This window comes from Aricia agestis, chromosome 11 (genome assembly GCF_905147365.1).
Source record: "Aricia agestis chromosome 11, ilAriAges1.1, whole genome shotgun sequence".
Classification (NCBI taxonomy): Eukaryota; Metazoa; Arthropoda; class Insecta; order Lepidoptera; family Lycaenidae; genus Aricia; species Aricia agestis.
This window is the reverse complement of record NC_056416.1, coordinates 15,291,109-15,318,077: the sequence shown is the minus strand read 5'-3', so window position 1 is coordinate 15,318,077 and position 26,969 is coordinate 15,291,109. Positions and strand designations below refer to the sequence as shown.

General features: G+C 36.4%; 3 protein-coding genes and 1 long non-coding RNA gene across 4 annotated transcripts in view; 3 read left to right on the top strand and 1 right to left on the bottom strand.

Moving 5' to 3' along the window:
- Positions 1-551: 551 nt before the first annotated feature.
- Positions 552-3,658, top strand: LOC121731936 (regulator of telomere elongation helicase 1 homolog). The gene has a single exon (XM_042121635.1). The coding sequence runs from the start codon at positions 722-724 to the stop codon at positions 3,656-3,658; it is 2,937 nt and encodes a 978-aa protein (XP_041977569.1). The 5' UTR covers positions 552-721.
- Positions 3,659-3,773: 115 nt separating this feature from the next.
- On the bottom strand, positions 3,774-4,614 carry LOC121731955 (39S ribosomal protein L21, mitochondrial). The gene is made up of 2 exons (XM_042121667.1): positions 4,434-4,614; positions 3,774-4,302 (listed from the first exon to the last, which is right to left on the bottom strand). Exons 1-2 carry the CDS (start codon positions 4,489-4,491, stop codon positions 3,827-3,829), a joined length of 534 nt encoding a protein of 177 aa, XP_041977601.1. The 5' UTR covers positions 4,492-4,614; the 3' UTR covers positions 3,774-3,826.
- Positions 4,615-9,352: 4,738 nt separating this feature from the next.
- On the top strand, positions 9,353-10,009 carry LOC121731886. The gene is made up of 2 exons (XM_042121562.1): positions 9,353-9,389; positions 9,438-10,009. Exons 1-2 carry the CDS (start codon positions 9,353-9,355, stop codon positions 10,007-10,009), a joined length of 609 nt encoding a protein of 202 aa, XP_041977496.1.
- A 924-nt stretch (positions 10,010-10,933) lies between these two features.
- LOC121731960 overlaps positions 10,934-26,969 on the top strand; it is an 84,462-nt gene continuing 68,426 nt past the window's right edge. Inside the window, exon 1 of the long non-coding RNA XR_006036308.1 lies at positions 10,934-11,091. This is a non-coding gene — a long non-coding RNA (uncharacterized LOC121731960). The remainder of the gene's footprint in view (positions 11,092-26,969) is intronic.

Here is a 26,969-nt window from a genome sequence, read left to right as displayed (position 1 = left end):
AATAGTATCGTCTCATAGCACGAAGCTTCGGATGATAGAAGCAGGTGCGGCCGGGCCGTCATCAAAGCAAAATTTGATATGGGAGTTTTGCCGGGAATGTGAAAGAGTGATGTTGGGTTTTTGTATTATTTTCCTACAATTGTGTTATACTGGGTTTTTAATGTGTAATATTGGTAGGATATTAACCATTAGATATTCGTTAACGTGCACTAGTGTAGGAAAGTGATGTAATAATCAGAAACGTGCTCTTTTGTGTTCCCTTCAAAACTCCATCGAAAGTTTCAGTAAAGCGTCTACCACTTTACTGAATCGACGGACTTGACTACTTGACTGTATCGACTCTTACTTAGACTTTGACTAGACTTTAGACCTGACGATATAGAAAAAAATTGCAATATTGTTTTCCCGCCATAATATTATATTCGTAACTGGCCATGGTTATAGCCGAAGTGCCATATAAAAAAAAATTGACATTGACATTTGACATTCTTAATATGTATTTTGTGATGCGGGATTCCGCGGGAAAATAATAAAAGTAATCTGTGATAATAAAAGGATCCGATAAAACGTAGTGATTACGGTATATATTCTCTTTGGGATCCGAAATCGCAAACAAAGTTTATTTTAGCATTATTTATACGCTTTCATATAAAATTTAAACACAAAATAATATTGCAGTGTTAATCTTCTTTGACTACTCCAAGTTTTCTTAATATTCAAAATGCCCGAGATCATGATACATGGAATACCCGTAAATTTTCCATTTGAACCTTACGATGTGCAAAAAGCATACATGGAAAGAGTTATTTTATGTTTGCAAAATAACACAAATGCATTACTAGAATCACCTACTGGAACTGGTAAAACTTTAAGTTTACTTTGTTCCTCCCTAGCGTGGCTACTGGTGAAGAAGGCACAGTTACAGATGAATGCACAAGTAGGTAACTTTTCTGAACATGGCGGCTTCAGTGGTAACTTAAAAGAAAATCTTAAATCTGGTGCAGGAAAGTCAAAAGATAGTACATCATGGGGTATGCCTAAAATAATTTATTCATCCCGGACCCATTCCCAACTGACACAAGCAATGCAGGAATTAAAAAGGTCTAGTTACAGACATGTGAAAGCAGCAGTCCTAGGATCTAGAGATCAAATGTGTATCCACCCAGAAGTATCAAAGGAATCAAATAATATGAACAAAGTTCACATGTGTCAATTAAAAGTAAAATCAAGAACATGCTATTTTTATAATAATGTTGAATCTAAGAAAGAAGACAGATCTGTAAAAGGGGATGATATATTAGACATAGAGGACTTAGTATCTGCAGGAAAGAAATTAAAGTGCTGTCCATATTATTTATCAAAAGAATTGAAGCAAGATGCTGACATTATTTTTATGCCGTACAATTATATTTTGGACCCAAAATCTAGGAAAGCAAATGGTGTGGATCTTTTAAACAATATTGTTATTCTTGATGAGGCCCACAATGTTGAAAAAATGTGTGAAGAATCTGCATCTCTGCAGATCCGGACAACTGATGTAGCTTTATGCATAGATGACATAACTCATGTTATGAAATCTTTCAGTGAGACTAGTGAGGAGCAAATAGATGTCACTATTGATAATAATCAGCCAAAAGACTTCACATGTGAGGACCTCTGTGTTTTAAAAGAAATGATGTTGGCATTTGAAAAGACTTTGGATGGAATTGATGTTGGTTCCGAGGGTTCTACATTTCCTGGTGGCTACATATTTGAGCTACTTTCCATGGCAGAAATCAAAGATCACAATCAGTTGTCAGTTATAACATTAATGGAAAACCTAATTCAGTTCCTTTCCACATCAAGTGCATCACCTTTTCAAAGAAAGGGACTTGGAATTCAGAAGATTGTAGATTTGCTAAATGTTGTCTTTAGTGGTACAACCCATACATACAAAGAAAGAGTTAAAATGTGTTACAAAGTACATGTTCAAATTGAAGACAAAAAGAATAACAAGAAGACAGATAGTTGGGGTGCTTTGAAAACTTCAAACAGTAAAACAGCTGAAAGAGTTCTCAGTTACTGGTGTTTTAGTCCTGGTTTTGGAATGAAGCAACTCGTTGACCAGAATGTAAGGAGTGTTATATTAACAAGTGGTACCCTAGCTCCTTTGAAGCCACTCATATCTGAACTGGGAATCCCCATTGGAGTACAATTAGAAAACCCTCATATTGTAAAATCAAATCAAATTTGTGTGAAAATCATTCCTCAAGGTCCAGATTCCGAGCCCCTCAATTCTAATTATCAGAATAGAGATAATCCTAAATATATTTCATCATTAGGCAGAACTATCTTAAGTTTTAGTCGAGTGGTTCCAGATGGTCTTTTAGTATTCTTCCCATCATATCCTATTATGACAAAATGTCAGGAAGCTTGGCAATCTGATGGAATATGGTCTAGTATAAGTAACATCAAACCAATATTTGTGGAGCCCCAGCGAAAGGACACATTTAATTCTATTATTAGTGAATATTATAGCAAAATAAATGATCCTAATACAAAAGGAGCATGCTTTATGGCTGTATGTAGAGGAAAAGTATCCGAAGGTCTTGATTTTGCAGACATGAATGGAAGAGCTGTAATTATAACTGGCTTACCATTCCCACCACTAAAGGATCCAAGAATAATTTTGAAGAAAAAATATTTGGAAGAGCTTAGAGCGAAAGAAAAAGACTTTCTATCTGGTGATGAATGGTATTCATTGGAAGCTACAAGAGCAGTTAACCAAGCTATTGGAAGAGTAATAAGACATCAGAATGACTATGGTGCAATTTTGTTATGTGATAGTAGGTTCAATAGTCCCAAATTAAAATCACAGCTATCAGCATGGTTGAGAGATCACATTAAAGTTTCTAATAGATTTGGAGAGACTGTTAGTGAAATATGTAGATTTTTCAAGAATGCAGAAACATCTTTACCAGCCCCTAGGCTAAAACCACTGCTCCCCGAGGAAGCTAATATTAGTACACATGACTACAAAACAGTTAATCCAACAGGTGTGTCCTTTCCCACTACAAATGCCAGGGTTGTCGCTAAATCCTCCAACAGAAAATCAGTAAGCCAGTATCCTAATTCCAATGAGGTATATGCAGATTTTTCAATAGATTTTTACAAAAATGCACAATCATCAGCTTATGTTAATGAATTTAGACCAAGAGAAACTAGAGATTTATTTAGTGCCCTCGATAAAGTTAATGATACAACAGTCCAGCCAATATCACAATCGTTGGTGACTATTCACAAGAGAAATGCTGACAGTGTAAGTGCAAGTGCAGTGACCAAAAAGAAGAAATTAAAAATAAAGTCATTTGGTTTTGAAGAAAATTTAGAAAGTGGGGGTGACATAAATGAAAATCATAAGGAAGAGAGAACTGCACCAACATCGTTAATTGATTTTGTCAAAGAACTTAAAGCACTCCTTGATGCTGAAAAATATAAAAAATTTCAATCATCTATTTCTGCATACAAAAAAGAAGGAGATTATACTTTGTTTTTACAAACCATGTCCGAATTACTGCAAAATAAAAGACTTTTTTATTTGTTTAAAGGAATGAAAAGATTTTTGCTTGATGATCATAAAAATATGTTTCAAGAATACTGTGATAATGTTAAATTATAATAAATAAAATAGGTGATTAATATGTATTGTGAGTAGTTTAATTATAAATTATATTGTATTTAAATATTCAATTTAATATAATTTTTTATGAATGTAATAAAATAAAAGAAGAGTATATTATGATTGTGTTTTATTCTAAAGTACTATGTTATCACTTCTACTTTAATATTAAAAAACATTACTTTTATTAGGTTCATTAATTTTGTTAGCAATTTCAACCGAGTTAATTCTTAATATAGTTTGTTGTGCTCTTTGGAAGTTGATTCTCATAAACTGCTTCCTTCTCTTTTTCTTGAAGTGTGTTCTGGTGTGGGATAGTCCCTTGGAAATTACGGTTGCAGTTACATTTACCAAACCTGGCTGTACAAGAGGTCTTCCAATTAGAGAGAAATCTTTTGAGGCAGCAAGTAGTACTTTATCTAAGGATATTTTATCTCCAATGTTTGGTGGCCAATATCCTTCAACAACTAGCAAATCTCCGTCACTAACTCTCCACTGCTTTCCCAATAGATGTACAATAGCAAAATTACGAGATGATTTATCTTCGATTAGTTTGTTGCAAGTGGCAATAACATTCTTGGTTACCTCCGGTGCTTGCGTCTGTGTGCTTGGCTGACTTGTTATAAATCTAGACAATACACCAGCTGAAATAAAAAAAAATTACAATGGTACCAAGTACCAAGCATTGTTTTTAAAATAACTGTATTAAAGTACAGGACTTAATTTACATATAAAAAATTGACATTAACAAATGTAAACAAAAAAGTAATTTCACCTTGTCCAGTAGTGAAGAGGTTTGTGAGTTTTTGGAAGCCAGTTCTAAACATTGCCATCTTTTTAATATCTTGATATTACGAGTGGAATAAAATCATAACAAGTTTAGAAATCCATTTGTATCGAATAATATTCTCAACATATTACGAAATAACCTCAAAATATAACCATTAGCTTGAGAGTGTTATGTCAATGTCAACTGTCAACTGTCAATTGGTAGCTTTTTTTTCATAAATGGCACCTCGGCAATAGCCGAGGTGCCATTTATGAAAAAAATTAATTATATAATAATATAATAATATTATATCAGTGTCGTGAAAATATTATGGCGGGAAACAATATTCTTTACAATAAACTTTCACCATCGTTTTTCTAAATCGTCATGTCCGTCAGGTCTTATGTCTAGTCTATAAAGTATACATAGCTTGCACACAGCCGCGATTTTGTCGACAGATATTTCTTACGAGAGAGCGCCGCGCTCGAAAATTTGTTGGAATTTTTGTTGGGTTTGAAGGAATCGATTGTTTATGAAGTTAAACCGATTGTTTAACTTCATAAACAATCGAACACAATCGAAAACAATTTTTTTTTTGTATCGATTATACAAAAAAAAAACAAGAAACTGTCAAAAATATGATTACCAGTTTACGAATCATAATATGATCATAATATTATGATGATAATATGAATCATAATACGAATCACAATATGATTCACAATATAAATCATAATATGATTCACAATATGATTCATGATAAGAATCAAATTATGAATCATAATATGAATCATAATATGATTCATAATATGATTCACAATACGAATCAAATTATGAATCATAATACGAATCATAATATGATTCACAATATGATTCATAATATAATTCACAATATGAATCATAACATGATTCACAATATGATTCATAATATGCATCATAATTCGAATCATAATATGAATCGTAATACGAATCTTTATATGATTTATAATATGAATCATAATATGTATCATAATGCGAATAATAATATGATTCACAATATGCATCATTATATGAATCATAATACGAATCACTATATGATTCACAATATAAATCATAATATGATTCACAATATGATTCATAATAAGAATCAAATTATGAATCATAATACTAATCATAATATGATTCATAATATGATTCACAATATGATTCATAATATGTATCATGATTCGAATTATAATATGAATCGTAATACGAATCATAATATGATTCATAATATGATTTATAATATGAATCATAATATGAATAAATTTTTTAAATCGCAAAATATTTGCGATTTAAAAAATTGACTCTGCTTATTCATGTCTAGTAATTCTAAAGTCTACTAATTTGACATAATTATTTTGTCAGTTTGACAGTTTAGACAATTCATTTGCTGAATTGATTGGGAAGAATTGCTAAATGTGACCATTTTAGATAAACTTCTCAGTTTTTATCTAGTGATAATAGCTGACAATTTACATAATTAAGACGTCTTCTCACACGTCTTAATCATGTCAATTTATTGTCAGCTTAATACAAACAAAAAGAACTAACTAGCAGACAGCCGCGATTTTATCGACCGATATTTCTTACGAGAGAGCGCTGCGCCGCGACCTATGTTGCCAACTCTTCAAAAAATTTTCTCCTAAAGCATCTTTTAAACAGGGACTGTATACCGGTATTTTAATTTTACCTATATTTTCCTTAAAATATCGATTCATGTATCGATATCACTCGAAAATATTGATATTTCAAAGGGTATCTTAATATTAAGTCCAGAGTACTTGTTTATTGGAGGTCAGTGTTTAACACCCACCCACAAATTTCGAAAAAAACTTACCAAAATATAAATTTATAATATTTAATTTATCAATTTGGGATACGTTCCCCAAAATTATCAATGACGTCATTATTTTTGCTTATGCAATTTTCAAAATGACCTAAAAGATGGGTCGAAGTGGACTTTTTTACATATTATGCAAAATAATTCGTTCATTTGAATTTGAACAATAATAATAATAAAATAATCTCTAATTATTATACTAAAATATGATTATATTATAACAATAAAAATGATAATAGTAGTTCTAAAAACGAAATAAATATTATATATTTAAGCTGTAAAAAATTTACTTCCAAAAACATTCCCAAAAAATGTTAGCCCCTAAAAACCCACAATATTTATTTTTTCCCACTAAATAAAAAAAAAATCGTACATCTGGCAATACTGCGTTCTTGCGCTAACTTCCATTGCGGCGTTATTATCGCAGCAGTGTGTACTGTGTAACTATATGAGCGTCCTCATACAAAATATATCTTGCCGTTCTCCGAAACTTTGATAGCGCGATGCAGGAATGTTAGGCGAATTGTGGTTGCGTACCGCCACAGTTTTATATCTAACACCCATTTTTAAAGCTTATGACGATTAATGAAAAAAAATGCACCAGGTTTTTTAAACATAGTTCGCACTGAATTAAAATTGAATAAGCTTGGTGCGAATACCAGGTCTTGATTTGTAGGCCTGGTAGCCGCACTGAGCGGGCGAGGGGCGTGTGCGCCGCGGCTAGTGCTGTCAAATGCTTTGTTTGTTGTCGATGTTTTCAGTTGTGATATTTACGTTTTAATCGCGTGGAAAATATTAAAGTGTTATGAAATGGCGTCAAATAATATTGTATCGAGTAGTGACACAGTCTTTGATATATTTCCCGTTAGACCTGTTATTAAGCCAAAAAAATCGAAAAGAAAAATTCAGCTCGAGAAAATTAAGCATCAGCTCAGCATTGAATCAGTTTTTTCTTATCATTATCCGTACTAATATTATAAAATATGCGAAAGTGTGTCTATCTGGCTGTCTGTTACCCCTTCACGCCCAAACCGATTTTGCTGAAATATTATTATGGAGATACTCTGATTCCCGGGAAAAGACATAGGATAGTTTTCATCTTGGAAAAACGTACGGTTTCGGCGCAATAAACTAGTTTTGGCACAACGGAGTTGCGTGCGTCATCTAGTTTAAAAAAAATTGTCGATATGATGCATTTGTTTTACTGTCCCATCCCTATTATTATATCTTTGTAGTGCTTGAACAGGTCTGGTAAACCTGGTATCTCTTTTTTTAAAAAAGGGCATCGAGTTTCTGTCCAATTCCCGGGCGAAGGTAGTTTCAAATAACACTAATGAACTTTATACACGCAAAATTTGATTTATTCAATCCTAGCCTTGTTGATCCTGGGTTCATATTTCTATGAACGACTTTAAACAGGCTATTAAAACCTCGTTCGCATACGATGAAAACTTACTACCAGATCGAAAATACCTGGTATCGCATGGTATTCTAGGTACAAAAAATCAGTCTCGCACCTTAACTGCGAGACTGATTTTTTGACTGTTAATGCCGCGGCCACATATGCGTAGTGCTTCGCGCTAAAACCGATACTAATGGACGATCTGCGTGTGTCGTCCAATAGTATCGTCTCATAGCACGAAGCTTCGTTCGATAGACGCAGGTGCGTCATCCCTTTTTTATTTGAAAGGGCACTACGATGTTGCCGCTTTTTAAGTAATTTCTTCACTTTTTTGACAGACTATACAAATTCGCGCAAAAAAGTAATTTTGGCGGCATATTTGAAACGAGCTATGAAAAAAATTCTATTAAATTTCTTAATATTTGTATACCATTCGATAACTTATGCAATTAAAAACAACTTTTGTTATGAAACCACTTTCATAAACGCAATATTTATATACCTATAGAACAAAGTTATCTCCCGATGCGTACAAACTACGAAAGAGTGACGTCATACTTTCGCAGCACTTTGTATGGAGCGTTTCGGGCAGATCTATTTTATGAGATGTTTGTATTGTCATATCTTGGTGAATTTTTAAGCTATTAGAGTCATTCTTTCAGCGATGTTTCTATTTTTAAGGGTCTTTCAATTACCAATAAGAAAAAAAATTGTCATCATGCCTATTAGGTTCCTTGCCTTTGATAATCTGCAAAATACCTTGTTAATCTGCAGCCTAACTGGTTTACACACATTAATGGTTACATAAAGACAAAGCAGGGTAGGTAAAGCCCTACCCTTTTTTGTTTATAGGTTAACAAGGTATTCTGCAGATTATCTGCATGAGTCAGTTAAAGTGCAAAAAGTTAATTGTATTCTCATTAAATTACATAAAACAGGTTCTTGTTTGAATAAAATATGTTATTTAGTTGTAGATAATAATTATAATATATTTTTTTGGACACAAACAAAGGAATAAATTATTAAATTTTAAGTAAAATGTTAAGGTGTCCATACGCGGCACAATTTGTCGTTTCGATCGATCGTCAAGAAAATCGTCCAATCGATCTTTTGAACGTAAAATCGTTTGCGATATTGCTGCACACTCACAATTTGTCGTTCGATTTTAACATCGAGGAGATAAATCGTTACGATAATTGTCCCGTGTTTGGCCACCTTTACTCCACTCATAAAATATAACAGATCGTATCAACTAGAAAGAAATCAATCAAAACAACAAAAGTCTTCAGGTGGCCATACACGGGACAATTATCGTAACGATTTATCTCCTCGATGTTAAAATCGAACGACAAATTGTGCGTGTGTAGCAATATCGCAAACGATTTTACGTACCTTTAGGTTGACAAGCTTATTAAGTCAAAGTTTTTAGAACTTTTAGTAAGGAAGAGAATGCAAACTAACTAAGTTAGGGTCAATGCAGACCACAACCAACGATGCGAGGCAAGGCGTGGCATAAATTAGTATGGATTTGACAGATTTCAATTGTGTGAGACGTCTTGCGAATCAGTCAAATCCTTATAACTTTGGAAATGCATCTACGCGTCGCGTTGCGGTCTGAATTAATAAGCTTTTTTATTTAAAAATTTAACACTTTAACGTCGGATGGTATCAGGGAATCTGCATTCTGCAGATTCTCCAGGTAACGTTAACATATTCTGCATTCTAACGGTAACATAAATAAGCTCAGACTACGTCGTAGACGCTCGTAGCTCAGACTACGTCGTAGACGCTCCTAGCTCAGACTACGTCTTAGACGCTCCTAGCTCAGACTACGTCGTAGAAGCTTGTAGCTCAGACTTCGGCGTAGACGCTCGTAGCTCAGACTACGGCGTAGACGCTCGTAGCTCAGACTTCGGCGTAGACGCTCGTAGCTCAGACTACGGCGTAGACGCTCGTAGCTCAGACTTCGGCGTAGACGCTCGTAGCTCAGACTACGGCGTAGACGCTCGTAGCTCAGACTTCGGCGTAGACGCTCGTAGCTCAGACTACGGCGTAGACGCTCCTAGCTCAGACTACGTCTTAGACGCTCCTAGCTCAGACTACGTCGTAGACGCTTGTAGCTCAGATTTCGGCGTAGACGCTCGTAGCTCAGACTTCGGCGTAGACGCTCGTAGCTCAGACTACGGCGTAGACGCTCGTAGCTCAGACTTCGGCGTAGACGCTCGTAGCTCAGACTACGGCGTAGACGCTCGTAGCTCAGACTTCGGCGTAGACGCTCGTAGCTCAGATTACGTCATAGACGCTCGTAGCTCAGACTAGAGATTTTACTACGACGGCACTCGATAAAAATACTTACTTATTCGAGTCTTAAATAAAATCCTTATTCTGTCTGCAGACAATGTATCGGTATTGAAAATAAAATCTGTAGTAGTTCGGGAGGCGGTAAAATGTTAGCGGAGGTCTTCAACTTTATAGTTTATTCGAATTGTGGCAAACGGAAGTTACATCAAGAATTTATGTTTTGAAGACCTGTATTGATATATCAATTTAATAAGATCGTTTTAAAATAAAAATTATCGTAATTATTTCGCTAAATTATTATCTTTACTGAAATGTTTCATATAAGTCGATACGTCCTAAAATTTATTATGAAGTATAATTAAGAAAATAAGATTTCGAAAAAGTAGTAATTTGGTTGTCTAATTATAATGTTGGTGCAGGCCAGCCATTACATTATTTAAATAGTACACGGATACGGAGGTCAACAGACTCGGGGCAAATGAATCTCCCGATCCCGCCTCCAGGTGATCATCTAAAGTATGGCCAAAATCAGGTGGCCCCGGGCTCGGGCCCGCTCGGGCGGGCTCGGGCGAGCTCGGCGGCGTCTGGGGCGCGTTGCCATGCCGACGGCCGCACGCCAGCCCGCGCCCGCCGCCGCCGAAAATAAACACGGGAGCCTCCATTACGCCACGAGGTAGGCGCTGGCTTCGGATCCCGCATGCTTTCAGATAAAATCCGACCTCAGCTCTAGGGCGAGCCCGGCTACACTAGGATCTTCAGGCGCTCCGGAGGTCTCGGAGTAGCGCCAGCGATTTCGAGAGATTTTAGGAGAAAGTTGCGGGAGGCTGTTTGCTCTGTAGGGCGCGGGCCAGAGCGGGCTGGCGCGGGCGCGGGGCCGGGGGCGCGGCGCGGGGGGTGCGGTGCGCGCGCAGGGCTCGCGCGTCAGTCGCTGGGCGGCGCGGGCCGGCGGACGGTCGATAGTGCCGGGCTCGGGCGGCCATGTTGCGCGATTGCACGCGCCGCACGCCTGCACGCGCCGAGTGAGTGCTGTGTGGACGCTCCGTGCTGCGTGCTCGACGCTCGTGCCATGCGCGCCCGCCGCCACTGACGTATGGGCTCAGGTAATACCGCGCGCTGATCCTGATGATTTGTGTCCGTTCCGATTGATAACACGATCCGGATCGCCGGACCGATGTATACAGAGCGAACGGAACGGACGCTGCAGCTGGAAAATACGAAAGGCGCGTGACATAATATTGAGGTTAAGATGAGAAATGTTCGGTCGGTATGAGCGCAAAAAGTCGTTCGTATTACCCGGGTAAATAGGAGATTTTTATAAACGCCCAAATGCGAGAGGCTGTCACGTAAGCGCGAAGTAAGGTTATACGGGGAATATTAATTTGTACGAGTAATGTACGAGACATAATGAGGAGCTTAGAGTGAAATTGAAATCCTACTCGACGTCAAAGCTCTCTAGCTCTCTTCGCCGTACTATACTGAGGTATTTGCTGCTATTAATTAATACTTGACGAGTTTGAACTTTGAAGATAAGCTCACCGAAAGCTCGTAATAAGTAAGGCATGTCAAAAGATAATTTCTAGGATGCTAGCTCGGACGTTATTACGAAAGGCATTCTTAAGACATAAAAGAGGTTGTTTGTGCTGCACAACATTATATTAGCTATCTTTAGTATAACATGGAGATATAATTTTAATATAAAATGATGCTGCTTGATGTTCAGATGACTTTACTTCTTAATATAGTATTCTGGTAATTTACTTTTAAGTATTTATAACTATTTGCTGTTGCAGGCAATGGTAATTTAGTTTCTTATCACTTAAACGGTTATGGGAAACCTGCATATAAATAAGGTTCCGTAGCACGAAAATACCACGTTGCCAATGCCTTTCGAGAGTGGTCGTATTTGATACATCATCTATGATTCTCATCGTCTGTTACTTGCCGAGAGTAATTAGTTGAACTGCTACTGTAGCCGAGACGTTTTCTTTATCGAATCGGCAATAGAAATGTCTGGAATTGACATTAGAAGAGTCGAACGTCAACGTCATATTAACAAACAAACAAACGCTTATGTCAATTCCATACATTTTGATCGGCGATTCTATGAAGAAGCGATAAAGAAATCTTGGCTAAAAGGTCTGGACCCCGATTCTCGAAACTTTCAAATTACTGTCATTGAATCCCAAACGAATCTTATTGATAATTATCGTTTTGATGCTATAGTCTGAATTCTGGAGTTTCGAATAAACCTTTGGATGTAAGTTTGTCATTTCATATATGAATACCATTTGTTGTTTTATCAAGAGAGAAGAAGGGATCGAAATCATATTAAAACTGTAATATTGTAACTGTAATCCAAACTAATATTATAAATACAAAAGCATGTCTGTTTGCATGTTACTTCTTCACGCCCAAATCGCTGAACCGATTTTGCTGAAAATTGGTATGGATATGCTATGCTTCACACCACTTTATAATTATAATACTTTATATCCATACCAATTTTCAGTAAAAGTATTGCGTTACGCGAGAGTGCATAGGTTATTATTTTCCCGTAAAAATGTACGTTTTTGCAAATTTTGGCGCAAAAGAGTTGCGTCTAGTATTTTATACTACTAATAATATTATTAAGACTACCTCTGTGGCTTTGTGGTTGAGCGCTTGTTCAGCGCTCAAGCCGGGAGCAAGAGCAAAACGTTTTCTATGATCGTAGGTCATGGATGTGTTTTAATATGTATGTTATATAATAAAAATCTTAAATATATGTAAATTATTAAATATATTTCCGTTGTTTGGTACCCGTAACACAACTCCTAGGTACTTAGCACGGGGCCAGACTGACGTGGTGTGAAGTATCCATAGATACATTACAAGATGACGCCTGAAACTCTGTTGTGCAACAATTAGTTAATCGCGCGGGAACCGTACATTTTTGCGGGATAAAAAGTTTCCTATGTACTTTACAGGGACTCAAAGTATCTTCATACCAAATTTCAGCAAAATCGGTTCAGCGGTTTGGACGTGAAGAGGTAACAGACAGACACACTTTCGAATTTATAATGTTAGTATGGATATTAGTATGGAAGTATCGATCTGGATTATTACTATACTATACTATTCTCGAACCAGTGGTAGGCACCATGTGGGACATAAAACAATTTTGATTTTGATTTTTTTGATTTACTAAGCAGAATCGATGTACAGATTGTCAATTCCCGTCGTTTACAAGTGGATGCAAGTCCCGACGTCTCGGAACGTAGTTAGACGTAATTTGCACATGAAATGCGGCGATTACGTCTTGTATGATGTATCTACGGACTGTTTGTACAGTTACTGTGGGATATGTATGAATGCAGAAGTAAATGATGTTGATGTGTAATGTGGGCGAGTCTAGGCACTTGAAATTTTCACAAAATCCTTAATTGTATTTGTACTTTAATAATTAATAATACAATTAAAATAAAATAAACATTTAAGGGGGGCTCCCGCATCCCATACAAAATACACAATTTTTTGTCTACTTTCGCTCTATACCGGTACGGGACCCATCGTGCGCGAGTCCGACTCGCACTTGGCCGAATTGTGATGAATTGTATTTTGAGAATATTTAAAGTACTTATCTGTAGCCATTATAATTATTGATATCGAGAAAAATATGCCAGAAAAATTATTTTTAATAGCTATGTCCACACTATGCGCTTTCGTCTTCAATTTTCGTCATTAAATGTGTCAACGCACGCAACGCCAACATTGTCATTTTTGTTTTTTGGATGTGGTCAGAGGGCATGCGTCGCGGGCATGCCTCACGTTCGCTGTTGACTGCGCTATAACGCATGCCCTTGACGAACAGAAAACGGCACAGTGTGGACAAAGCTATTGGATGGGACTGCGTTACTACAAGGCATTGCACAGGCATTTTGAACGTCAAAATACTTGTAAATTATTGTTTGGTCCATTTGATAAAGCGGGACAGTTTCGGCCTCGCGGGGGACACCGGGACAGACTGCCTGAAAGCGGGACTGTCACGCCCAAAGCGAGACATCACGTTAAGCATGACCCCTATAAAAGTCAGAACGACCAGGCAACTATGGAGTTCCGGTAGCGGTTACTTTAGGAGGTATCCAGTTCTAATGCTCTACATGAACCAAGTTAAAAATCTATAAAGAGTTAAGCTCAATTTTTTAACTTATTTTCTTCTGAATAACTTAGGAATCTCACAGATAAACTTTCAGCTTTTATAAAATGACAAAAGTCTGGCTGTCGCTGACTCGTGGGTTACATGTGACAGGAATTATCTTTCGTGCCTAAACCACTCCACGTATTATAATGCTTGATACAAAATATTAAATTATCTTGAAAACAGCCTAGGCCGTTTTTTTTTTAACAACAAAGTGTGCGGTTATTATACAGGGTGTAACAAAAATAAGTGATAATACTTTAGGGTGTGTACGTGGTCCTTGTAAAGAGTTCACTGTGAAAGTAGCAGCACTGAAAGACCAAATTTTTTTTTCACTTTTGTATGGGGAAACTCGTGACGCTCGGCCTTGCCCATACAAAAGTGAAAAAAAAATTTCGTCTTTCAGCGCTGCTACTTTCACAGTAAACTTTCTACAAGGAACATGTACACACCCTAAAGTATTATCACTTATTTTTGTTACACACTGTATAATTTATGGCTAATGAAATAGCGACTAATCTAGCTTAGGGTACATAATGATAATTACTTCTTTACTTCATTACATACACCTATAATAATCTTTATAAATATATTTTGCTATGTTTTTTCCAAAAGAGATTCTAAGTAAAGACCTATAGGTATATAAATGGTACGTTTTTCTCATAAGAGATGCTGAAAAGGGTCCAATGAGTACAAAAGAGATTATTTTCTAATCCTTCTGGTAATGAGGAAGCTCAGAATAAGATGTTCATTAGGAACATAGATTAGTGCAAGTTACGGATAGAGTCGTTAACTACACGCCACGTGGTGTAGCCATTTGCCATTTGTGCCATTAATGGTACATGAGGGAAGAAGTGAAAAATGCACTATTGGCCACATTCATTCAATTAATGATTGCTTAGTTAAATGAAGACTAGACGATGCCCGCAATTTTGTTGCACCGAAATTCGTTAATCGCGCAGAAACCGTACACTTTTCCGGTATAAAAATATCCTATGTCCTTTCCCAGGACTCAAAGTATCCATAACCAGCAAAATCGGTTCTGCGGTTTGACCGTGAACAGATAACATACAGATGGACAGACACACTCTCGCACTCTTTAAGTACGAGTATATCATAAAATTTTTCTGAACGCGGCAGTTTTTGGAACGCCTTATCGCGCGTTGCGAAAGGGGGCTAGACACAAAAATGTTGTAGCGACAACACAAAAGTGTCGGTATATTACAACTAGAGCAAACATACTATAGTTGTAAGCCGTGCGGTAGCACGTGTTTCTCTCTCTCTCTTTGTTTTTTTTATAACTTCATTCCATCTGGGTGTCCCTTGACACCTCTCAAGTTTTTTTAATAATTGTAATTTTTTAAGATTTAACTTTAGAAGTTTGTCAATATACAGTTTATAGAAGCAGTGGCTGCCATGAACTTTTTTCACGCTGAGTTAAACCCGAATTTTCACTCTCATAATGGATTACACAAAGTTTTCTGGCATAAAAACGAGCGTTAAAGCTAAAAAAATATTTTTTTGCTACTTTTTACTCAAAGCTACCATGACGGAGTCAAATTGGAGGGCTTTTTTTTTTAAATAAAATAAGGGGGCAAACGAGCAAACGGGTCACCTGATGGAAAGTAACTTCCGTCGCCCATGGACACTCGCAGCATCAGAAGAGCTGCAGGTGCGTTGCCGGCCTTTAAGAGGGAATAGGGTAATAGGGGAGGGTAGGGATGGGAGGGGAAGGGAATAGGGGAGGGGATTAGGCCTCCGGTAAACTCACTCACTCGGCGAAACACAGCGTAAGCGCTGTTTCACGCCGCTTTTCTGTGAGAACGTGGTATTTCTCCGGTCGAGCCGGCCCATTCGTGCCGAAGCATGGCTCTCCCACGTATATTTTAATAATACACCATTTATTTCAGACTAAGTCCATAATTTGTTAGTAGATACAATACTTTAAAAACTCTTAGTAGATATAATAATAAAATTCAATCAAGATTCAATCAATTTAAATACATATCTATTTGGTCTGTTTGCGGCATATGCTTTTAATGTCAAGTAAAATGTATAATCCATGCTAATATGAAAGTGTGTCTGTCTGTCTATTTCTGTCTGTTACCTCTTCACCCAAACCACAGAACCGATTTGGCTGAAATTTGCTATGAAGATACTTTGAGTCCCGAGAAATTTGTCCTGGAAAAATGTACGGTTCCCGCGCGATATAATAATTTTGGCACAACGGAGCTGCGGGCGTCGTCTAGTAATATAAAAATATGTTTTATTTTGTTATCTGTAGTGATCGTATGTGTGAGTTTAGGCACTACAACACACATTCTATTGCAGCATCTTTTTATACGAGGTTCTGCATAGCATTAAACTTTTGCGTCAAAAATAAATTTAAAGACAGACAGACAAACACGTTTTCGCCTTAACAATAGTAAATATTTTACGTTTAATCCCCTTTAATATGTGGATAAGTCTATTGACAATTTAACAATTCGTATAGATATCGTCTCATTAGGTTTTACGAAGTCAGAGCGATAAAATTATATGTAATTTTTGCCCTCGCGTATATTAAACCCTTTTATTGTCCTTTTATGTTATTGTCCACCGTAATTTTTATCTTATTACATACCAGACGAGGGCCGTATATCATACCTTTATTGTGCTGCTGTATGAGTCTATAAATTAACGAGAAAATTAATTAATTTGGCAACACACGTAATGTTAAAACACCATAATAAATGTTTGTTTTGAGTAGGTGATGTGTGTAAATGTGTAAAACAAACATTGTTGTTGTACACTTTTGTGACACTTACATGGTCGTGTGATTTTTTAAAGGACATCATCCAACGCCCATACAATTTTGGACTAATTTTAAAAGTGCCGGCCAATGCAAATAAACCCATTATTTGAATAGAATATACTATATGGAATATTTTTAGTACTACACCAAAGTTCTAATTGTGTGTGATACAGAAGAGAGCCATTAAATTTCAAGTTTTTAGTAATCGGTGATCATTACTAATTTGAATTGGTTATTTTTGAGCTGTTAAAGATAATACTATAAGTACCAATATACGGACTGATATCAAGTGATCTAAGTATTACTGTCAATGAACGAGAAATGTGGAGTAATATTTTTACCAGAAGGAGTAGCACATTTAATGGTTTTCCTATTGAGCGATTTCATATCAAAGAGAGTGAAAAGAAGTGTATTGATCTTATGATGTCACAAATAAATGCACTAGGTTTCCAGCTTTAACTGATTTTGGTATTACGACCGGAAATGATATACACCTACATGTTATAGTCTTACTACGATATATTTTGCGGTGCTAATGTGCCGCGCGATTCGCGAAAATATTAATTAATTAGATAATTATGATAAAACCATAAAGTTAATATACCTAGCGGAATAGAGAAACAAAGGCCTGAGCAAGAGAGATGTCACTATCAGTAACACTGCGTGGTAAAGAGAGACGTGTGATATAAATAGAAATATAAAGAGATAGAAATCATGTTCAATCATGCCTGTGTAGGTGTATACGTACACATATATTTCACACAGATTTTCATCTGTTACGTTTGATAGCTCGAGATTGTTTCTCTATTCCGCTAGGTATATTAACTTTATGGATAAAACCAACTTTAAAGTAGTACGCAATTAAATTAAAAATAAAATCTAAAACTACTGAACCGAATGAAACTTGTAGTATTCCCAGAGTTGAACAATACCTAGTACTTGTAGGACTTATAGTTTCAGAGATATTCGAACACAAACATAAAAACATACATACATACACTTTTGAAATTTGGCACATCTGTTAAGACACTGATAATAGACCAACATTATATTATTATACGAAAATTGGGCAGTTCTGGAAATATTCCATACTTACATACGATTCAAATTTATAACCTCCTTTTTTTGACCCCAGTTAAATAAATATTGTTAGTCTCGCTAAAAGTCGAGAACGACTGATCAGATTTTGCTAATTTTAAACTTAAAACATTTATGGAAGATTTTTGCGGTAGAAAATTTAAGAGTTAAGTGATACGAAGTGCAAGCCATCTTGTATTTTCTTTCACGAAAACTGCTCTACCGATCAACATAAAACTTTTAACACAGGCTAAGTTGGGTAAACCTTGTTGCGTATATTTTTAAAAGATACAGGTTCCACCAAAATAATTATGAGTATCGTGCGACAGATGTCGCCATCGTGCAGATTATGTTAAACAGATAAGAGTGACGTGCGATTACAATTTCTGGCCACAGTTCAATTTATGCAGCCTCCGTGTTGTTTTTAATTAAACACTGAATAAAAATTTTCCTCTCGACTGTTTCTAAAAAGTTGTTTATATTAATTAAGTGCGATTTAATTATACGCGGTTTTAATATCCCATTTTACCATTTTAAATTATGGAACGATTCGGCGGGCCGGTGGCACTAGCCGGAAAACCTTTTAATTTTTAAACGTATTTAGACCTTGGTTAACGAGTTTTTAAAAACCACAAATAAATGGTGCTAGTACTTTTTATGTATCATCCAGTGAATTTTTGATTAGTGATTAGCTAATGCGTGTTGAATATATCTATGAGGCTTTTTAATTAAATATTTAATTCAAAAGATTATTTTTTGATTGGCTGTTGGCGATTTGACATTAAAACAGTTAACCATTAACCAATCAACAAAACTATTGATATGATAAACTCCTGTCAAAGAAGAGTCAGAAAGTAGGTAGTAGGTAATTTTCGAAATATCAAACCGTCCACTAAGTAAATGCATAAACATTTTTTTGACGTTTAGGTTAGGTTCACACGGCACAATCCTGCACGTTTCCTGCACGTTTTTTGCAGTATACGTCACAGTGGCGCATTCAATATATAATGACACACAACAAATCGTGCAGTACAATCGACGTGTGAATGGTTCTATATTATATACATTGTATGCGCCACTATTTATTCTGCAAAAAAACGTGCAGGAAACGTGCAGGATTGTGCCGTGTGAAACTAGTCTAGCTCACGTAAGCAGATGTCTAGCACGTTCTACTTATGTTTCGCAAAATTTAAATTTTGTACACGTTAAATGTAAGTGCAATCACCGAATGCACGATATTAACTAGTTATCACAGGATTCATACAAATGCCATGCAAACTCCACGTTAAGCCGCACTTGCACAATCCTTCAATACAACGCGATACGAGTAGCATCTCTAATCCGAGTACATAATAACAAGATATAGAATAATAAAGCCGGGCACTCCGACATGATTGAGTCGCGCGCCTCAATAGGAATCGAATGAAACGGGAAATATTCTGCAGCGGACGAGCTGTACGTGGCCGACAAGCTGTGTACAGTCGGGGAAATATTCAGTAGCGAACAAGCTGTAGCCTGTACGTGGCCGACAAGCTGTGTACAGTTGTGGAAATGTGTTGTTGATAATTTGTTGGTTTATGTGTTAGTCACCACCAGGGAAACCTTATCAGATGATAGCTATGACCTGGAATTTGCATTTGGATTATCATTACTAATATTACAAATGTGAAAGTCTGTCTGTCTGTCTCTAAACAGATCTATAAACAAAAAGTTTGTAAATACCTCTTTAGATAGACTACTAGCCATAATATTGTTGATCTTGGTAAGAACGTCCATAAATAACCAGCTAAGCCAGCTAAACCTTAATAAAATGTGACCTTATAATGTCTTATTTTTAATTTTATGGCCTCATTGATATAGGGTCGCCAGTCCCCGGCGTCGTAAAATAACATATAAAATAATATATAATTGACACGAGAGGATGAAGTGGGTAACTAATATTTTACAACTTCAGAGCAATTACTCATTTTTCCCTTATAATTTGAACAAACCTTGTAACTCACCTCCATATCATATCTGGCTTATATATCTAGCTATACATATTTTTATCCACATTTATAAATTTCAAATAATTTTCCCGGTCTTGAAGCCTTCATTTATGCAACAATTACAGTTTTAACATTGTTAGTTACCCACTTCATCTCATATCTTCAATTTAGAAGTCAAAGTTTATGTAATTGTGCCATAAAATGCAAACAGACCTCGTCAGCTGGTAGACCGATCCTATTACCATTCTAATGACAGATCTAAACGTATCTCATTTTGTATGGTCGAGTATTCTAGCGTTTATGCTTAGATTTAGTAGCTTGATTTTGCCAAAATACAGTTTTCTTGGCTAAGTGAAAAATGTTTTATTTTTCTCTTAAAATGTTTTCTTTTAAATATTCGATATTTTTAATGTTTGCTAACCTTTAGGGAGAAGCTAGTTAATATGGGAATACTGTATGAACCTTTAATGAAATGCCCATATTATGTCAAATCAGAGTACTAGCGTACTAGATTTGATCGAAATTAGTTAAGTGGTATTAGGAAGTAATAAAACACATACACAAACTATCTATCGCCTGTTCGTAAAATAGTAGTAGTTAAATATTAATAGGATAAAGTCATTTGTCGTTTGTCGTCTTTCCACTGTTGATCCTATATAACTGCTCAAAATTTTTTGATACGATGATAATACGACAAAACAAGATTTGCCGGGTGAGCTCGTTAATTAAAACAATACTTTATCGAAAGGCCGGCAACGCACCTGCAATTCTTCGAATGTTGCGAGTGTCTATGGGCGACAGTAGCTCTTTCCATCAGGTGACGATTGCCTGTTTGCCTCCAATTTTATAAAAGAAATACCAATATATTGAAATTCGAGTAAGAACTCAAAGCCGAATCTTTAAAATCGGAACCGAGGATATAAGCACTTAAAATCTCGCAATTTTATGTGCCTGCAGTTCCAACAAGTTTATAGCCACTTGAAAATCAAGACCTGTATAGAGGCAATATCCAACTGATACGGTCAAGGCTTTGGATTAGTTTTATGATGGTTGTTTACGCGCGGAAATAAACGTGTTGCTGGAGCGCTAAGGTAATTCTGACGAGAAGCGCTTTGAACTATAACAGTCTTGATGTCAGCAACTTTGATGGCGTAAAACTTCGCGCAGAAACCTAAAATTTTGCAAGTATAAAAACTATCATAAATGCCCTTTTCTGGGATTCATAGTTATATATATAGCTCCATACCAATTATGTATACCATAATTTTATTTAAGATAGCGTCGCGTCAGGTAAGTTTAATTTATACTGGTGGTAGCCCACATATAAAAGTTCTAAAAGTGTATGTTTTTAACCTTTTTAGAAATCTGGGGGCACGGGAGTGCCCCCGCCAAGATGAGCCAAGCGAAGCGCGCAAGGCCACTACCTACCTTTTCTCGAAACGTTTCGTCGTATTTTTGAACCCTCGTAACTTTGGTTTGAATGATGACAGATAGTTGACATTTTTAAGATATAATGACATGGGTATATTTATTAAATGCGCAAATTTTGAATATCGTAGCTATTATACTTTAGATTTTATAGGTGTCCAAAAATCCACAATTTGGTCACTGACTCACCGATCATCAAAACTGTTAGGGTACTTCCTGAAGTCTTAGAAAGCTGAAATTTGGTATGTAACATTTTTAGTACTGAAACAACATAAAAATTATCAAACCCAACTTAACCTATGTCCGTACCATTATAGAGCAAAATTAGGCAAAAAATTGTGTTTTTTGTATGGAAGCCCCCCTTAATTTTTTATTTTATTTTATTATTATTATTAAATATTAAAGTAGACATATAACTAAGGACTTTGAGAAAAATTCAAGTACCTATCTTTTGCCATTATTGATATAGAGCAAAAAAGGCCAAAAAAATCACGTTTGTTGTATGGGAGCCCCCCTTAAATATAAATTTCATTTTGTTTTTAGTATTTGTTGTTACAGCGGCAACAGATATACATAATCTGTGAAAATTTCAACTCTCTAGCTATTACCGTTCTTGAGTTACAGCCTGGAGACAGACAGACGGACAGACATCGAAGTCTTAGTAATAGGGTCCCGTTTCTACCCTATGGGTACGGAACCCTAAAAAATGAACTTGAAGAAAAAACAACGTAAACCAGCTTATAAAAATAAATGAAATCCCACCAAAAACATGTTCCTGTAAAAATGTTGCCAAGATGAGAACATAATATTATAGTTCGTCGTGTCAAAAAGTAGTGAGATCTCATGTAGAGCCAAGTTTCTAACCTTACATACTCAACCCTAAATCTAAAAACCTTAATTTTACCCTAAAGCGCGGCAAAATATTTGATAATAATATTATAATGTGTCAGCTGCACGAGAAGAATCTAAAAACTCTACACATTAGTCAAAATAGGTGGCTTGGCCATTTTGTTATTCGCCAGGGCTTTGAACTGAATATACAGTAATGATAAATGGCCAGGCCACCGATTTTGACTAATGTAGAGTTTATTGATTCTCCTCGTGCGGCTGACACATTATAATATTATTATCAAATATTTTGCCGCGCTTTAGGGTAAAATTAAGGTTTTTAGATTTAGGGTTGAGTATGTAAGGTTAGAAACTTGGCTCTACATGAGATCTCGCTACTTTTTGACACGACGAACTATAATATTATGTTCTCATCTTGGCAACATTTTTACATGAAAATGTTTTTGGTGGGATAAACATTTTTTATTTCCATATTCATATAGCAATGATAAGAGATGCATTTCTAAATGAGCCATACAAAATAAAAATAGGCAATACCGCGGCCAGCAAGTTACTCAATTCAATGTTTATCTTCTTGTGTATTAAATAATTTCAGTTTTTGCCTCATTACGTTGACGTGAAATGGCCATAAAACCCTGCTTCTTCTTCTTCAAATAGTCGATACTCGAGGATGCAGTAATAAATGTGTATTTAAAATTTAACCTCAGTAATAATAAACCACGTTAACTACGTCCCCGGGGCCGCAGTAAAAACGTTTAATGTACCTCTAATTTGTTTATCAACCAGGTACCGTCCGCAATGTTTAACTACGCTCAGCTTACTGCACTAAACTCGGGTTACTTTAATATTCACTTTAAGAGATATTTGTCCGATATTTTATTGTTCATAAAAGAAGCGTTTATTTCATTTGGGAGCTAAGTGGTGCAAAATGAAACTGTGAACTCTTCCGAAATAAAAACTATCCTTTTCGGGAGACAAATCATCTCTATAACTTAATCAACGTCGATCCTGGGAATACAGGATATGCAAGGATAGAAATATAGTAATAGAAAATAGTTTATTAACAACTTTACATCTGTTACATAATATAGCAAGTACAGTACAAATTGTGTGTATTTTCAGTTAAGTAACAGATTTTTTTTCAGGTATTGCGTTACATTGGCGCCTGCACTAGGCTGAGCAGGTCCTGCACAATATATGGTCAAAGTCCATTAAAAATAATTTCATCAAAACAGGTTCATCAGTTAAAAGTGTTACGTGGGAGAGCCATGCTTCGGCATGAATGGGCCGGCTCGACCGGAGAAATACCACGTTCTCACAGAAAACCGGCGTGAAACAGCGCTTGCGCTATGATTCGCCGAGTGAGTGAGTTTACCGGAGGCCCAATCCCCTACCCTTCCCTACCCTCCCCTATTACCCTATTCCCTCTTAAAAGGCCGGCAACGCACTAGCAGCTCTTCTGATGCTGCGAGTGTCCATGGGCGACGGAAGTTGCTTTCCATCAGGTGACCCGTTTGCTCGTTTGCCCCCTTATTTCATTAAAAAAAAAAGTTACAAAAAGTGGCAAGCACTTTCGCATTTAAAATAGAGGTATATATTATTTTCCTGCCTTTTGTTACTAAAGTTAATTTAATATACGTAGTCTACTCAAATCATAATTCTTTTGATTTCACGTTAGAGTTTACACTGAGAGATTACACTGCAACGACACGAGGCTATGATTGATATACAGTCTGATGTATTTTAAAATGAGCAAAGCAAAAAAAATTAAAGTATATTTTCTTGTGTAGAAAAGTTCAGTTTAGAAGGCGAACTGAAAAATTTATCGTATAGCAACCTCGTCACGATGTTATATGAATTGAACCTTAGTCGTGTATCGACTTATTGCATAAAATTATTTCAAACTATTACAAGTAATTTGCACATAAAATATTATTGTAAATTAGCCGTACCAATTTACATTGGCTCCCGAGAGTAACGATAATCCACAGTTTATACCCCGAAGATTGGTTAATACAATCGCAACATTTGTAATTCCGAAGTCCGAACGGCTAACTCGCTATCAAATTCCAATGACCGGCCCAATTATAACTGTTCAGAACGATGTTAATGTCAATAAAGAGCTAATATAATGCTACAAATTTAAATGCTACTTACTTATCGGGAAATAAAAAAAATTGACAGATCAATTTGGCCACAGTTATATAAGTAGGATTTAGGTGATAGAGATAGGCCTCACATAAAACTGGCGTAATTTAGCAGCCTGCCCTGGCTCTGTTCAATTACGGTGCTGGTGTTAATAAATAGTATTTTGAGTATCGTAGTTGGACGCTGTTAAGTATTCGTGTACTAACCCACAAAAATTACGTATTGAGTTATGAATGCTTTCCATAGATGATTTAGAACAAGACTGCATTCAAAATTTAACAAAAATGTGTGCCTAATTATAATTACAACAAAACTTTCTCTTGAATCACTCAGTACATTAGACAGTCAAACACACTTTCGCATTTATAATATTAGCATGGATACTTTAAGCGTTCCATGACTGTAGTCATGGTCGTGTCCAGTCTGCGCTGGGCCTAATTCGCTATCAAATTCCAATAGCCTGCCAATTATGGCCTCTGTCGAGTCTTGTTAGCGCTGCGAGATTAAATTTACATGTTGGACTCCCCCGCCCAAGACAATCTCAGTCCTTTGCCGAAATCACATTAAACCTTCTTTTACTGAGGAAATTAAGCTGCACTTACATAGATATTCTGTTGCCTACTTACGATTATTTTTACGACTTTATAAAAAGACGTAGACATAATATTATGATAATATGTGGGAATTAAAAAGGAGCTCCGCCTGTGATATAACCGGTAGATATTTTGTAACCGACTACTTCTTTTCTTACTTCGAAGCCAAAAGGCTAATGGTTTTGACAGTAATTTATGTTTGCTATATTAATAAACATAATATAATGATAATGTCTATCAAGCACATGGGGAACGTGCAGGGACTATAGGTAGCACATATCGAGTAAATATATACTACACGAATTACGTATATTTTGTGATCTTGATATAATATATGCAACACTTTCGTTGCATTCTCGATAGCACACGATTCCCATAGACCTTTTTTTTATGAAATAAGGGGGCAAACGAGCAAACGGGTCACCTGATGGAAAGCAACTTCTGTCGCCCATGGACACTCGCAGCGTCAGAAGAGCTGCAGGTGCGTTGCCGGCCTTTTAAGAGGTAATAAGGTAATAGGGGAGGGTAGGGAAGGGAATAGGTTAGGGGATTGGGCCTCCGGTAAGCTCACTCACTCGGTGAAACACAGCGCAAGCGCTGTTTCACGCCGGTTTTCTGTGAGAACGTGGTATTTCTCCGGTCGTGCCGGCCCATACGTGCAGAAGTATGGCTCTCCCACGTATGACCTGTCTTACTAAACCCACTTAGGATGTATTTTGTGCAAAATTAACTGCATTTACCGCAATTTGAGTAAACTTATATCACAGCAGAACATTTTCAACAAACTTGTTAAATTAATCATCGCAAATCACGTCAGTGTCAGGAGATTAAGAAATAAAACGTAATTAAAGGTTAGGTTTAGCGTTAACGATCTCAAGTTTGGCACTTTAAGTTTGATATCCAGCTTGTACAGGAATTTGCATACGAGAGGCGACAATATAATGAGGGATTCGAGTTTATGTTTTACGACTTTAGAGTCATATGAGAAGTTCGAGATTATCATGTAATTGGTAATGTTTGATGATCCTTCACACATACTCAACTTAATATCCCAAGAGTGTTACTTGAAATCTTCGTTTTAAATTATAAGTTCAGCAGATGCCGAGTGGCGTAGAAACAAGGTATTTATGATTCATAAGAAGAAGTGTAAGTCTAAACAATTCTGCGGACTACTCCATGTGATAATATATCAGTAGATATTTTAACCCGACTACGTGCTTCGCCAAGCGAAAGGGAATTTTTGGAGTTTATTTGTGGGATCTTGTTGTGGCCAACCAACTAGCTATGTCCACACTGTACACTTTCATCTTCAATTTTCGTCATCAACTTTCATATTGGCGCATCCAATAATTGAATGCGTCAAGGAACGCAACGCCATTATTGTCATTTTTGAAGTTTTGGATACAGTCAGAGGACATGCGTCGCGGGCATGCCTCACGTTCGCTGTTGACTGTGCTATAACGCATGTCCTTGACGAACAGAAAAAGGCCAAGGCACAGTGTGGACAAAGCTAATGAGGTGTTATTAATAAGTTATCATGCCACAAGTGACGTAGGCCAGATTTGATTAAAAAATTTATTTTTAATGTAATAATGTATTCGGGTTATAGTTTCTTAAAATGACTTGTATTTCAACATGTTGTGTTCGTAATCTCGCATAAAACTTTTTTTTTGAACGGGCTTTGGCCCACCACACATTACACCACTGTATCTCCTGTGTCACCAGGATCGACAGCAGTATCCAATCACGAAAGCTGTTTAATATGATTTCAGGGAGCCCGAGGGACATACTAAAGCTGTCTTGGGACCCGCAAGGAAATTAATCAGAAAAAGATAGGAGTAGCAAATATACTCGTATATGACATAAAACTCGCTGAAGTTATAGCCTTTTAGTACGTGCATCAAATATATTTAATTGCAACCTT